Source organism: Rhincodon typus, chromosome 2 (assembly GCF_021869965.1).
Source record: "Rhincodon typus isolate 14 chromosome 2, sRhiTyp1.1, whole genome shotgun sequence".
NCBI classification, from domain to species: Eukaryota; Metazoa; Chordata; class Chondrichthyes; order Orectolobiformes; family Rhincodontidae; genus Rhincodon; species Rhincodon typus.
In genome coordinates this window covers 51,234,784-51,250,104 of record NC_063333.1, presented here as the reverse complement: position 1 = coordinate 51,250,104, position 15,321 = coordinate 51,234,784, and the positions used below count along the sequence as shown (strand labels likewise).

Sequence of the window (15,321 nt, the reverse complement as noted above, 5' to 3'; positions counted from 1 at the left end):
CTCTGAAGCTGCTTGGCCTGCTGTGTTCATCCAGCTCTACACCTTGTTATCTCAGATTCTCCAGCGTCGGCAGTTCCTACTATCTCAATGAGATGAGTTTTTTTCACGTAATCGTTGCAATATCTTTAAATTTAGGAAAAACTGCTCTAAAGCAAGATAAGCATAACTTTCAATCAGGAATTTGTATTATTTTCGTATCATTTGTATCACTTATTTGAATACACACTAAAGATTTGCTATGTACAGACCAGGATAAGTGAAATACATAGACAGCTTGTGCAATCCCAACTCAGCATTATAAAGGATATGAATCTTCCTTCAAATAAATTGCAGCAAATTGCTATACTTTTGTCTACTTATGTCCTGAAAACTTAAAATACCCTTTGAAAACAAATCATTTGGGCAGACTGCTGCTAATGACCACTTAGCTACTCACACAATATTATTTAGTCACTTAAAATATTTACGACTTGAGCTACTAGGGGAAAGCATAATTACAGTAATATATTTCCCAAGTCAATGGGTTTTGGTTTTGTCTGGCATTACATTATAGTCGAATTAGCATTTTATCTATTCTTATCATGTATAAATCATGGAGTTCACCTGTGTCAGCTGTATAGTCTTCATTTGCCACTAAGTGAACTGCTCATTGCTCATTTGGAAAGTTGACACAGATTCAGTGGGCAAATGTCCTCCTCCTGCACTGTAACAATTCTGTGATTTTGTAGTGGACTTGGGTCAGGCAAACAATCTGGATTTATGAAGTGTTACATTATACGGGTGACCAATCTGCCCACCCTCCCTAGCTCTTTCCATTCTCTCCTCACTGAGTCAACCTAGCAAGAATTCTACACAGCATAAATGCCAGCATTATCGACACGAATGGGAATTATAGAAACAAAGTTTCTACATGACCGTCAAGGCTTTGCATTGTATTGCCTAAAACTATAAACATTTGAACAACCTAGTTCTTTTGAGTACACATCCGTGAATTACTATTCTTTTTCAACCAAATTACACCAGGCATCAATACAAAGAGGATGTGCTGGAGGTCTTAGAAAACATAAACGTAGATAAATCTTCAGGACCTGACTAAGTGACCAGGTAAATTAGGGAGGAAATTGTTGGGCCCCTAGCAAAAATACTTCTTTCATCTACAAAAATGGGTGAAGTACCAGAGGACTGCAACATGGCTAATGTTGTGCCATTGTAAAGCAAGGAGAAGCCTGGAAACTACAGACCTGTGAGTCTGACATCGGTGGTGGGTAAGTTGTTGGAGGGGATTCTGAAAGGTAGGATTTACATGCATTTGGAGAGGCAAGGACTGATTAGGGACTGTCAGCATGGTTTTGTGCGAGGACTAATAAGTAGAGTTAGATCACATGGATTCAAAGTGAGGTTGCCAATTGGATACAAAATTGGCTTGATGGTAAGAGACAGAGGGTGGTGGTGGAGAGTTGGTTTTCAGACTGGAGGCATGTAACCAGTGGTGTTCCACAGGGGTCAGTACTGAGTCCACATTTGTCATTTATATAAATGATTTGAATGAGAATGTGGAAGGCATGGTTAGTAAGTTTGCAGATGACATCAAAATTGATGGTATAGTGGACAATGAAGAAGATTATCTAAGATTACAAAGGGATCTTGATCAATTGGGTCAGTGAGCTGAGGAATGGCCGATGGAGTTTAATTTGGATAAATGTGAGAGATTGCATTTTGGTAATAAAGGGACAGGACTTATACAATTAATGGTAAGGTACTAGGTAGTTTGGTAGAACAGAGAGACTTAGGGGTTCAGGTAAATAATTATTTGAAATTTGTGGCACAGGTAGACACAGTAGTCATGAAGACATTTAGTAGGCTTGCCTTCATTGCTCAGTCCTTTGAGAATAGGAGTTGGGGCATCATGTTGAGATTGTACAGGACATTGGTGAGGCCTCTTCTGGAGTACAGTGTGCAGTTGTGGTCACCCTGTTATTATTAAACTGGACAGGATTCAGAAAAAATTTATCAGAATGTTGCTGGGAATGGAGGATTTGAGCCATAAAAATAGACGTGAAAGACTGGGTTGGACTGAGGGGTCTGTTTCCATGCTGTATGACTCTAAATAAAGGGAACTATTTAACAAAGAAATTAGAACATCTGGATGTAAAGTTAACTATAGAATGAAGAGATTGAACAAACCTCTTTTTTTAAAAAATGTACAGGATCCTGAGGGGAATCAATAGAGCAGATAGTGTGAGCATGTTTCCACTTGCAGGGAAAGCTAGAACCAGGCAACACCATTTAGAATTAAGAAACAATTTTATTCTCTCAGAAAGTTATTAGACTTTGGAGTTCTCTTCCCTAGATTGGTGGAAACAGAGTATTGAAAGTTTAATTTAAGGTTGAGTTAGATACATTCTTGACTGACGATGAAATCAAAAAGTATAGGTGATGGATAGGAAGATGGAGCTCAATGCACAGTCAGATTCCTGTTTAAGAAAGAAAGCATTGGAGGCAGTTCAAAGAGATTCACTAGGCTAATTCCTGGGATGTACAGGTTGACTGAGAACTAAACAGGTTAGGTCTTTATTCATTAGAGTTTAGAAGAACGAGGGGCAATCTTATTGAAACATACAAAGATTCTGAAAAGGCCTGACACAGTAGGTGTTGAGAAGATGTTTCTACTTGTGGGGAATTTCAAACTAGAGAATTAGAGACTAAGGGGACACTCATTAAAACTGATATGCAAAGGAATGCAGAGGGTAGTGAATAATTGGAATTATATACCCCAGAGGGTGTGGAGGTTAGATCACTGAAAATATTTAAAGACGAGGTAGATAGATTTTTGAAATAACAAGGAGTTGAGGGTAATAAGGAGCTGACACTAGCAACCACTTGAGACTTGAGGCAGATAAGCCATTATCTTATAGAATGGCAGGGCAGGCTTGAGGGGCTGAGTGGCCTATTCCTGATCCTAACTTGTATGATTGTATGCATGTAAGGTTTTATTTTTATTGAAAGTGCCACGAATTTATTGAATTGATATAAGACACAGACATTGTATGTGATTCCTCCTTTCCCTCACATAGCTGCCACTGTTTGGGATGTAATAAGAAATGAGTTGCAGAGAAAATCTATCAATGAGATAAAAATGTAATGGGATAAGATTACTTTCTAGAACTCATGTGTTGAATTAAATAATTCTCTAGTTTTGGTGAGCAATGAGAAAAGTATAAAAGGACTAGCTTAAAAACAATTGAATCCTCACTAAACAAATATATTTTGACCCCAAATTATAAAACCAAATCTTTTTCGCTGAAGAAATGCATCTGAATGGTAACAAAAAAAAGTTGATTTTAGGAAGCTAATGTCAAAATGTTTGCAGTTCACAGGGGAATGTGACTTAAAAGTATTATCTAAACTCGGGGGCGGGGAGGTGTCGTGCTGCTGGGGCACACCAGAATGCTGCACTGGTTTCTCCAAATGAGAACAAAGGAAGCTCATCTTTGTGATAGTTTAAAGTTTAAACTGCTTAGGCATTTAGAACCAAAGTGGGGACAGGAATGGAACAATTTATTGGTTCACTGGAACTAAATGAGTCAGATGTCCCTTTGATGTGGACTTTGCCACTCAGCAGACCCAGTGGAAGCGAAATCTGATTGACATGAGGCTAAAATACTGTGTCAGATGCTGGATACTCTTGGCCAAGCTGCCAACTCTGCATATTCCAGCTATAAGTCAATAGGTTTGTGGCAAGCTAAAATGGTAACAGAAAGGCAAAAGCCCAGGCAGATTCTATGGATCTTGGATGAGCACCCCCTGACCTCATGGAAATATAGGAAAATTTAGTTTTGGACGATCTTTGTTTAGAATAAACTGCTATTCTAACTAAAGTACATACTGTTCTGAGGAAAGGTCACTGGGCCCGAAACGTCAACTCTGTTTCTTCCTTCACAGATGCTGTCAGACCCTGCTGAGCTTTTCCAGCAACTTTGTTTTTGTTCTTGTGTGTAAAGTGCACACTGCCCTTGGCTGGGCATTCTGATCACTTAGTGATAAGTTTGCTAGTGATAGTGAAAGGTTGGGGGTGATCTCAAAGGAGCAGCATGAAGGCTCAGTGGTTAACATAGAGCCAGGGATCTGGGTTTGATTCCAGCCTTGGGTGACTGTGTGGAGTGTGCAAGTTCTCCCTGTGTCTACATGGGCTTCCGTCGGGTGCTCTGGTTTCCTCCCACAGTCCAAAGATATGCAAGTTAGGTTGATTAGCCAAAGTAAAATGTGGAGTTATAGAATGTGGGGTGGGGCTGGATCTGGATGGGATGATCTTCAGAGGGTTCGTGCAGACTCGATGGGCTGAATGGCCTTTTTTGCACTGTAGGAATTCTCTGGTCCATTGGGTATAGGGCATCAAAATCCATCTCCTTCCACGTCATTGTGTTTCTTTAATTCTGCAAATAGTTTATCATAGAATCTTCACTGTATGGAAGCAGGCCACTTGGCCCATCAGGTCCACACTGACCCTCTGAACAGTATCCCACCCAGACCAACCCCCTCTACCTTATCCCTTTCCCATGGCCAATCAACCCAACCCATACATCTCTGAACAAGGGCACTTGGAGGGAACCCACACGGACACAGGGAGAACATGCAAACTCCACAAAGTCGCCTGAGGCTGGAAATGAACCTGGGTCCCTGGTGCTGTGCAACAGCAGTGTTAACCACTGCTAAGCATGCCACCTGTTTTTTTAATGCCTCCCAACAAGTCCATAGAATCATAGAATCCCTACGGTGTGGAAGCAGGCCATTTAGTTTCACAGTATCTAAACATGATCTTTTAGTTGTCTGAAATCCTTCTCCATTTATAGAAAAAACAAGATATTCCATTCTCTGCGTTCAGAGAATAAAAATTAAAAGCAGGATGATAATTCTTTTGAAGAGGAAGGAAAGCTAGCCTAAATCGTTTTATTTCTGAGGAATATAGTAGTTATTATTATGGTCTTCAATTCAAGATTTTAGATTGAATATTTCCAGCAACAAAGCAAAGTATGTATAACTACAGTCTACCATGGGAACGCAAACTGCCAAACTGTGGTGAGTGAGTATTAACATGCTCTAGATACAAATGTACATCCCTGGATAAAATATTACCATCTTATCTGAAGAGACAAACTGCTAGGCTAATATTAGTAATGTGCGATTGGCTACATGCACTTCTGATCAGATATTAATTATAACAGAAAAGGTTCTTAAGTATTCTAGCTAATTTCATACTTATCTTTTAGTGAGCTGATTAATCTAAGATGCAAAACTCACCAGCAGAATTTGGCAGTTCCAACCTTAACAGCGCAGAAAATTCACTGAATCAAATAATCTCATTCCTGAAAAGGCTGAGTAAGCAAGCTGAGATAGAAAATGACTCCCTCTATGTACATAGTGAAAGAATGTCATACACTAAATTTCACCCCACAGTAACCGGATATTAAATAGCTTGAACTATTTTAAAATGTATATTGTTTCAAATACAAAACTCGTAATTACATTATACAGAATGTCTCTTTTAAAGACTGGATTTGACTTTGGTCCAGCTGACAACTGAGACCTTCAGAAAATTCAAGCTTCAGACCGAAATTATTGAGAAATTCACAGTTTGTATTTATTTGGATGTGAAGTAGTGTACATTCCACAACCAGGTTTTGTAGAACCCATATTTTCTATGCAATGCTGCTGTTCTGGATCCAAAATAGCACTTGCACTGTGGGCACCCTGCCTACAGCTGTAATGCACACCATTTGGTGAAGTTGTTAGCACATTAGCTGGAAGTATGTTCCTAAAGTATGCAGAGTAAGCAGAACCTGATCTCGGTCAGCACATAACTCTGACTTGACTCTTGTGTGCCGTTTTCAAGCCGAGTGCTCCAGCATTTCTTTTAAAATTAACCTACATTTCTAATCAATCTGTTCAGAGAAGTTATTTCACACCTTTGGAGCAGGTGGGACCTGAACTCAGGTCTCTCAGTCCAGGGGTAAGGATGCTACCACTGCACCACAAGAGCCCCAGTCCTCCAGCTCTTCACCGTGCACAGCTGAGCATGTTCATCAAGTAGCACTGGGGGAGGTGTCCTAAGAGCACTATCATCTACTTTCAAGTTGACTGCTGCTTGATTGTGTTCTTCTGGCTGTTATTGAGTTAGTATTTGTTTGTTCTGTGAGTTAAATTTAGTAGAATCTACAGGACTTTATGCAGTAAGTAGGAAAAACCTTGGTCCTCACTTCAAGGGTTCTGTTCACTCTGCATGTTCTTTAGCTACGGATGAAGACAAGATGCTCAACCAATGAGGAACAGGCCAGATTTATCCAGGGATTTAAGAAATTAAGTAATTATCCTACTCAACCTCATCTGAGAATAGTACGTGTGAAGCTTCTGTTTCACTAAGGATGTACTCATTGAAATCCGTCTTTTACTGCTGGCAGAACAGACAGCAGGTTGCGAGCAGCACTGGGGCTGTAGTAGGATCTCCTTTCAGGCTAAAGCGGGGACATCCTTGACAACATGAGAGCACAGTCATTGTCAGCAGGTACATGTCAGGTAAGGGCAGAATGAAGGAGGAGACAACCTACTCGTCCCCTTCATCCATGCTATCTTTATCAGCTTATCTGACTGCAGTATCACTGAACATGACCCCAATTCACCACATGACAACAACATAATATCTCTTTTATGAACTATTACAGTCTTAGCCCCAGTGCTGAAATAAATGCTGACATGAAAAAAAAAATCGAGCCAAATTTATCACATAATTCAACCAATATTGCATACAAGAAATTAATGAACTTTGTGCACTATCTTCGCGTCTGTTGTTCTTGTGCTTTTGCCTCACTTAATGTCCCAATGCTGTGCTGCCCCAATGGCTGTGGCATGCCTGGCAGAAGACAGCTAACTTTTACTGAGATGGCTTTGCAGGATGAATTTGCACAACTGTAAGCGCAGAAGGCCTGACTTCAGACAGAATCAACATGGCATGATAACAGCATGCTGGCTAGCTGATGGGCAAAAGCAAGGAGCAGCAGGGGAGGGAGGACAATTACAATCATCCTGAGAGGACAACATGGTTAGTGCTCCACAGCATCACTACATTTCCCTTCAATAGTATCTCATTAATCTTCTTAATTTGCTGTACTGCAGATTGCTGTTTTACAGAGATCCTACAAGCTACTTTTACTGTAGATATCCTCAGTATAATGCAGCGTACGTGACAGTAAAGTGAGATACCCTACAGCACTCAGATATTGCAGATCCCCCTGCTTTTGCAGCTATGAAAGCTGAGACATTAGCTATAAGCTGCTGCACCATAGTTGGCTCTTTAAGTGTTTGCATGCAGGTGGCCACCACTTCCCAAAGAGCCACTCCTACTCATTTCTCATTGCATACAAATGTTTTTAAACATATCTCTAAAATAGATACTTCCTGTATCAAAGCAAGTGATGCAGGGCAGTGGTGGTGGCGAGGCAGTGGTGGTGGCGAGATTGGAGACACGAAGGGCACATAATTAGACCGGTGATGGCTTATTGAAACATCACCTCTTTCTCCCCTGCACCAGAATTAACTTCTGGGCAAGAAGGTTGATCTTCCTGATGCCAGTTGACGTGAGATTTGACTCATGGTCGATACAGATTTGTTGGCAGGTGAGATTAAATTTTCTGGTCTTGACCACACATAGGAGGTCATTAGAATTCCTTCATGGCCTCTAGGTTCTCAGGCCATACTGTCTACTGGCACCAATGGCTATCTGCTCCCATTGCCTTCAAACAGCTTTTCAGGAAGGCTTCCTGGACCTCCTATTCACCACCCTCCAACCCCCTGCCCGGGGTAGAGGTCCTGTTTGTTTTGTTCACCTCATCCCCAAAGTTTCAGTGTCAGTGAACCTTGCAACACATTTTACAACATGTTGTGCAAATACAGATCAGATGCTCGTCCCCTACCACTGATAGCCAAAAGTCATTTCCCCCTTAACAGGGGACTCCACAAAACCTCAGACCCTCTGTCCAGATACACAATCACTTAGGGAAGTGGCCCCTTACCGCTGTGTTTACTGGTAAGCTACAAGTTACAATCATTTGAAGCTCAGAAGCAACTCGGAAACTATAAGGTGCATCACTATCCCCACTTCTATTTTTGGGGCTATGAGATATTGTCCTATCAGGGTCATGCGTGAGAAGCAATGTTTAAGACCCCTCAAGTGTGTGTGAAATTTTACTGAGTAAAACTTTGTATCCCTTCGGCAAAGTGCACCAGGAAGATTTCAGCAGCTTATCTTGCCAAGTACACTGTAACTGTGAGGATCTTGGCTTGTAGTGATATAGAGCTCACTGAGAAGAATTCACAACCTGAATAAACGTTCTACTCATATCAGGTTCCTTCAGCAATCTGGGTTAATTGTCAACAGCATGAAAGTAGTCCAGACTTGTCTGGATTGGTATTGCCTTACTGAATATGCCACAGGCACAGAAAAGTCTTTCATCATTGTGATTAATTACAACCTCCCCCTAGAAGTAAAATAATCAGCTGACTGATAAACAACTGAAAAGTATGGGTTTGAACACTTACTAAGCAATCACCAGAAGCTCACTCAAAAACTTACGAACACATTGTCATCAGCCTCCTGAGTCAGTGTGAAAACACATAGTACCCTATTCAGGTGGTCGGACATGTGGAGTTTCACATTAAATCAATATAATCACTGAACTATGGATATGTGGGCATGCGTTCACATGCCTACGTTCCAAATACTGACTGTTTGGAGCAGATAATGTCCCAGATCTCACTGCTCTTTCGTTCTGTGAAAGGATTTTTGCAGAAAAGCCCTGTGTGCAAAACTAATCCAACCTGTCTCAAATTGCAACTGGCTGCATGAAGAATCTTCCACAAAATCTCAAGCATCCAGTTTCTAGAGCTACTAGAAGCATTGCGGTAGACCTTCTCTAAGACTATACAGTACATTAAACTAGCATAAACTAGTCAGAGCACCACAAGAAAATAAAATTATGAATTTACTTGTCTATCAGTCCAGCTTCTTTAATTTTACTGTAAAAATTTTTTTCCAAGATGTTGGCACACTTGAAGTATTCGCTCTCTGGAGGGTTATATTCACGACAGTTGGTGAAGATACGTTGCATGTCAGCCATGAACAACTTTTTGGTCACGTAATAGCGGTTCTTGACACGTTCACTCATTGTTTTCAAATCTGTGAATCAATTGTACCCAGGAAATGTTAAAGGAAGGCATTCTTATTGCTTAAAGATATATAGGGAATGAATACGTATTTAGAATAATTGCTGCCCATTTTAATAACGTAACAATTTAAGAGGAGCAGGCCATAAGGACCCTTCAACCCATTTCACCATTCAATAAGATCATGGCTGAACTTCTTTACCAATGACAATTTCCCACCTTATCCCCAAATCCCTTGATTCCTTTAATGCCAAAAATAAATCAATTTCAATTTTGAACATGTTCAACGAGTGAGCATCCACAGCCCTCTTGAATAAAGAATTCTAAAAGTTCACACCTTCTGAGTTAAACATTTCTCCTCATCTATGGCCTAAATGACCGACCCCTGTTCCCAGGTCTCGAGCTTCTCATTATCAAGTCTGTCACACCCTCAAAAAATTTTACGTTTCCATGAAATCATCTCCCATCCTTCTTAATTCCAGGTCTATTCAATATCATCTCAACCTACTCAAGACTCTCTTTATAGGACAATCTTGTCATTCCAATAATCAATCCAATAAACCTTTGTTGAATTCCTCTAAGGAAACAATTCTTGGTACAGCAATGTAAGCAAAGCTGTGCAATACTCCAGGGGCTGGATTACATGCCAAAGGCCAGGTTCCCACACCACAGTATAAATGTCAGAGGTGAACCCACCTTCACTTTGAAACATGAGGCAAAACATCTTTCCATCACAAGGAGGAAGTCCTGTGCCATTGTGGAGCTGGCTAATTGGAAGCGAGCAGCTCTGCACTGCACCATGAGTGAGTGTCTGTGAGTGAGTGAGTGAGTGCGTGTGCGCATGCGTGTGAGTGTGTGCGTGTGTGTGCACGTGCGCGCATGCTTGTGAATGTGTATGTGTGTGTGTGTGGCAGTCTCTGATTGGCACAGGCATTACTATCCTCCCTTCATTAACCAGTAGCACAAGCCAAAGTCAACTATTAATAGGTCATATACAGTTGCAACAAGAGTGGAAAAAAAGAACTAGGTTAGAAGACATGATTTCAGGAATCAAGAGGAGGAACAGAGATGTAGAAATATAGACAAAAGGAGCAGGACAATGAAATTTAGCCATTCAAGCTTGTTCTTTAGCTCTAAGAAATATATCTAACTCCTTCTTGAAACCATTCAACATTTTGACTTTCCGTAGTAGTGAACTTCACAGGCTCACCATTCTCTGGGTAAAGAAATTTCTCCTAACCTCAGTCCTTAAACTCTGACACTTGGTTCTGGACTCCCCAGTCATTGGGAACATCCTTCCTGTGTTTACCCTGTCTAATCCTGTGAAAATTTTATAGGTTTCTGTGAGATTACTCCTCATTCTTCTAAATTCCAGTAAATATAAATCATAACACATCCACAGTCTTGCTTCATATGCTAATTCTGCCATCCCAGGAATCAAACTTTGTTGAATTCACTCCATAGCCAAAACATCCTCTGATAAGGAGGCCAAAACTGCACACAATAGTACAAATGCGATCACACCAAGGTCCTGTATAATTGCAGTGAGAGATCCCTGCTCTTGTACTTGAATTCTCTTGCTATGAAGGTCAACATACCATTTGCCTCTTTTACCACCTGCTGCACAAAGACACCCAGGTTTTATTGTACCTCCTCTTCTCCCAACCTATTTCCATTCAGATAATAATCTGCCTTTCTTTTTTGGCTACCAAAGTGGATAACCTCACATCATATTTCATCCCTGTCATACAGGGTGAATGTGTCTGTGGTAAGTTTTTGAGGTTCAAGCAGCTTCAACTCAGATTATAAACTGGTGGTTGAACCACTGACACTGTGATGCATCAGGGAGGGTGGGGCAAAGGTTTCCTGGATTCTTTTACCAGGAGGGTCATACTGTTTAGGATAGTGTTTTCTGATTTGGTCAGTATTCGGGGACAGCAGATGTGACTGCGAGTCATGAAGGAAATGGCACTGAGAGGGCAGGAAATTGTCCCACGGATTTGAGGTTGTTTCAGGCTGGTTTGGATAAGAATGAGGGCTGCAGGGTAGATGATCTAACTGATCATGACACTGTGGTACAGGATGTCGTTCAAGTTGAGGGAGCAAAAAGGAATGTAGTAATGGTGAAGAACATCATATTAAGAGGGACTGACACCATTCTCTGCAGCATACAGTGAGGGGTCCGAATGGCTGTGTTGCCTGCCTGCTGACAGGATTTGGGACTTCTGATCAGGACTGGAGAGGAGCTTGGAGTGGGAAGGGGGAAGATCCAGTCACCATGTCCAATGTAGACACTTTGTTCTGCCTATGTTGTTGGTAAGAGGTCCTACATAGTCAGTATGAGGAGGGATGCAGCAAATTAAAGAGATGAATATATGAATCAAAGACTGTTGGTGAAGTGCGTTCCACTGGCAGAGCACTGGTAGTATTTGGGAAAGTGGGGTCTGTAGTGGGGTGTGGGGGTGCATGTGGGTTGTGGCTCTGTTAGCTAATTCATAGTATTAGCATAATTGAAAGGGATGACCTACGATCAGGAAACCTTTTACTGTTTGGCATGCCGATAGTCATGTTTGGTTGTTTCACCAGATTGACACCTCATTTTTAGGTATGCCTGCAGCTGTTCCTGACATGGCCTCCTGCATTCTTCATTGAATCGGGGTTGACCTCCTGGTTTAGTGGGGATGGTCGAGTGAAGAATATACCAGGCTCTGAGGTTGCAGCTTGTGTTGGAGTACAATTCTATCTCTGATGATGGCCCACAGCACATATGGATGCCCAGGATGAGTTGAGTCGCTAGATCTGTTCAAAGTTGATCTCATCCAATACGGTGATAGTACCACACGATATGATGTAACGGGAGTGTATTCTCAGTTGAAGGTGGGATTTTGTCTCCAGAAGGACTGTGTGGCAGTTACTCTTACCAATACTGTCATGGACAGATGCATCTGTGGCAGGCATATTGGTGAGGATGAAGTCAAGTATGCTTTTCCTTTTAGTTAACTTCCTCATAACTTCTGCAGATCCAGCCAGGCAGCAATGCACTTTAGTGTAGTAAAGTAAACCTCCCGCTGATTACCACTTACTACCTCTCCCTTGACTGATGAATCAGTGCTCATTTTGAACACTGGAAGGAAGAACAGAGGGTGGCAAGGGTGCAGAGTGTACTCTGGGTGGAGGACTTCAGTGTTCAATACTAAAGATGACTTGGCAGCAGCACTACTGACCATGCCCAGGTGTCGCTTGCTGGCCACCACATTTTGCCATACCTAGCTGCCTTTGAGAAGGTGGTAGGGAGCAGCCTTCTTGAACCACTGCAGTCCACCTGCTGGGGGTTAACCCACAATGACATTCGGAGGGAATTATCAAGACTTTGACCCAGTGACAGTGAAGGAACAGTAATATATTTCCAAGTCAGGATAGTGGGTGGCTTGGAGGGGAACTTGAAGGTGGAGGTGTTGCCATGTATCTTTTCTTTTCATTCACAGAATGGCCAAGATTTATTGCTCATTCGTAAATTCCCATCTAAAGGGCAGTTAAGAGTCAACTACATTGCTGTGAGTGGAGTCACATGGAGACCAGACCAAGTAAGGATGGCAGTTCTTTTGTCCCTTCCCTAAAGGTCATTAATGAACAGCCATTGTCCTTCTAGATTGAAGTGGTTGTGGGTTTGGAAGGTGCTATCTTCCACCAGTAAGTTTTCAAGGCAAATCAGTAACATTTTCTGCAATTTAATATAAAGGTTACTTTTAGGTCAGACTCGTCATTGAAGCTTAATGAAATAAATCTTAAGTACCCATTGGAAAGCGAATGACTTCATAATAACCAGGGGCTTCAGTTTTCTTAACCGGTTCCATGAATGGCCAAGCACTTTGGTGACTCTGTTAATTGAAAACAATTCAGATTTTTAGTTTCTAGTGGCAAAAATTGATATGATAAATAACGTGTAAAGATCAGAGTCACCGTTTACCTTTACTTGTTGCAGGATGTTTTTTAAGATATTGTAAAGCTGGTCAGGGTCTTTGGAGTCTTTCCTGAAACAAAGCAGTCAAATTTTATTTTTTAAATAACCTGTGCTAGAATCTCGTAATTCAACTGTTCAGAGTTACTGGACCAAACATAAAACAAAAATGGTTCTAAGTGATCAAAATAAGTTTGAAATAACACACTCCCTGTTTTTGTAATTAGTTCATGTTTACTGAATTACCCTCTTAAAAAAAAGTCACAAAAATACTGAATGCAGAGCAATTTTTTTCCTTTTGAAGATATTAACAACCCCATGTACAAGATTTCACCTAGTGGAAATTAAAACTTACAGATTCTAACAGTGGGAAGTTAATATTTGAACACATACTGGAAGTCCAAATGACTTATCCCAACAAGACAATGATGTATCCAGTTCTGCATTTCATCTTGTAAAAAAAAACTGGCTTATTTTGCAGTAACAAGCCAATGGACGTTATTAAAATGACACGCGTTATTTTTGACACGATGCTCAGAAACTATGTCTGTCAGCATATATGTTATAAAATGCAACTCAACCAAATATCAAGTTGAAGCCATTGTGGCCCATGTAACCATACTAACTACATTGGAGCAAACAATTTACTATCAGTTAACAATGACACTGGAGAATATCACAGCTGTGTCAGTGAATAAAAAATGTCCCAACAAACCCTCTTTTTCGTCAAAGTATTTTGCAGCATCTGCTGCAAGGGCGCTCCGATGGTGTAGCGCAGGAAAATACTCGACAATTTTGCAGCTCTCCAGTCCCCTCATCCATGGCACCGGGTGAAACTGCAATGAGCAGTGACATTCTTTTATGATGTCAACAGTAGATACTGCCAAAATACAGCAACCCAGAGCCTTCCAGTATGGTAAATCAAGGTTTGCTCAATTATTTTTGTTTTTAAAAGATGGAAAGAGAAATACTGAGGAGATAAATTACTGGTGTACATTGAAAACTTTCAGACTGGACAAATAACTCACAAATGAGGCTCACCTCAAACAGGAGGTGGAATTTTCTCATTAAATTCAAAAACAGGAGAGCTTCCAGGAGGGAAGCCCATGGCCTACTAAGGTGAAGAGTGCACTTCATCTTGCAGCAATTAGATAGCTAATTGGTAGTGGGTTGCATTCTGCTGGGATTAAGACTCTGGACCAATGACCACCCTCTTATGCTTGGTTCAGACCCTCGACTATGAACATTTCAATGAAGATTATTCGCAGTGCTGGTAGATTAAGAATAATGCCCTACCCCCAGTTTTCCACTGTTTGATGTCTGTTTTGACAGGAGTAGGGTCTGAAATGGAGCCAGTACATATACTACTAATTGCATATTTTCATACTGGAGATAGATGAGGTTTCTGAACGTAGGTAGAGATTCCAATGTAGTACCTTTCAAATCTACGGTGCTGAAACTTGGACACCTTGTGGATGTTACACTAACGCTGTAGAACAACATCAACAATGCTGTCTTAGAAGATCTTGTGGATCAAGTAGGAGGACAAAAATAAGTTCTCCAAGATACAAACACACCAAATATAGAGATCATCATAATCTCTCATCAGTTGAGATGGAAGGGGCATGTTGGCAGAATGCTCCACTCAAGACTGCCCAAATAGGTGCTCTACTCAAATCAATGCCAGGGAATGTGTCCACACTGGGGGCAAAGGAAATGTTCAAAGGCATTCTTAAGCCTCCATTAGGTATGCACTGTTAATATCAATGCTTAGGAAGTAGATACCAATTCTGTCACCAGACTTAAAACACCAACTCCGCTTTTCGGTTCTGAAGAAGCGTCACCAAGACTTGAAACAGTGACACTGCTTTCTCTCCACAGATGCTTCCAGCCCCCCTGAGTTTTGTCAACGATTTTTGTTTCTGTTTCAGATCTCCAGCATCCAGTTCTTTTTAGTGATCAAAATGGCAATGCATCATCAAAAATGAGGTCAAGGTCAATTAATTCTACCAGGTGGTCCAGTTTCCTCCCACAGTGCTTAGATGTAAACATAGGAACGATTTGGAGGGAAAGGTAGTAGGAACTGCAGATGCTGGAGAATCTGAGATAATAAGGTGTAGAGCTGGATGAACAGAGCAGGCCAAGCAGCA

The 15,321-nt window shown here is 41.1% G+C and overlaps 1 protein-coding gene across 2 annotated transcripts in view; it reads right to left on the bottom strand.

Moving 5' to 3' along the window:
• Nucleotides 1–4,646: 4,646 nt before the first annotated feature.
• kat2b (K(lysine) acetyltransferase 2B) overlaps nucleotides 4,647–15,321 on the bottom strand; it is a 58,646-nt gene continuing 47,971 nt past the window's right edge. Inside the window, exons 16-18 of one of the 2 annotated variants that reach the window (XM_048609272.1) lie at nucleotides 13,181–13,244; nucleotides 13,007–13,091; nucleotides 4,647–9,226 (exon numbers count right to left, since the gene is read on the bottom strand). In XM_048609272.1, coding sequence (XP_048465229.1) covers nucleotides 9,033–9,226; nucleotides 13,007–13,091; nucleotides 13,181–13,244 — 343 coding nt within the window. In that variant the 3' untranslated portion in view covers nucleotides 4,647–9,032. The remainder of the gene's footprint in view (nucleotides 9,227–13,006; nucleotides 13,092–13,180; nucleotides 13,245–15,321) is intronic. The other variant, XM_048609276.1, reaches the window with a different exon arrangement.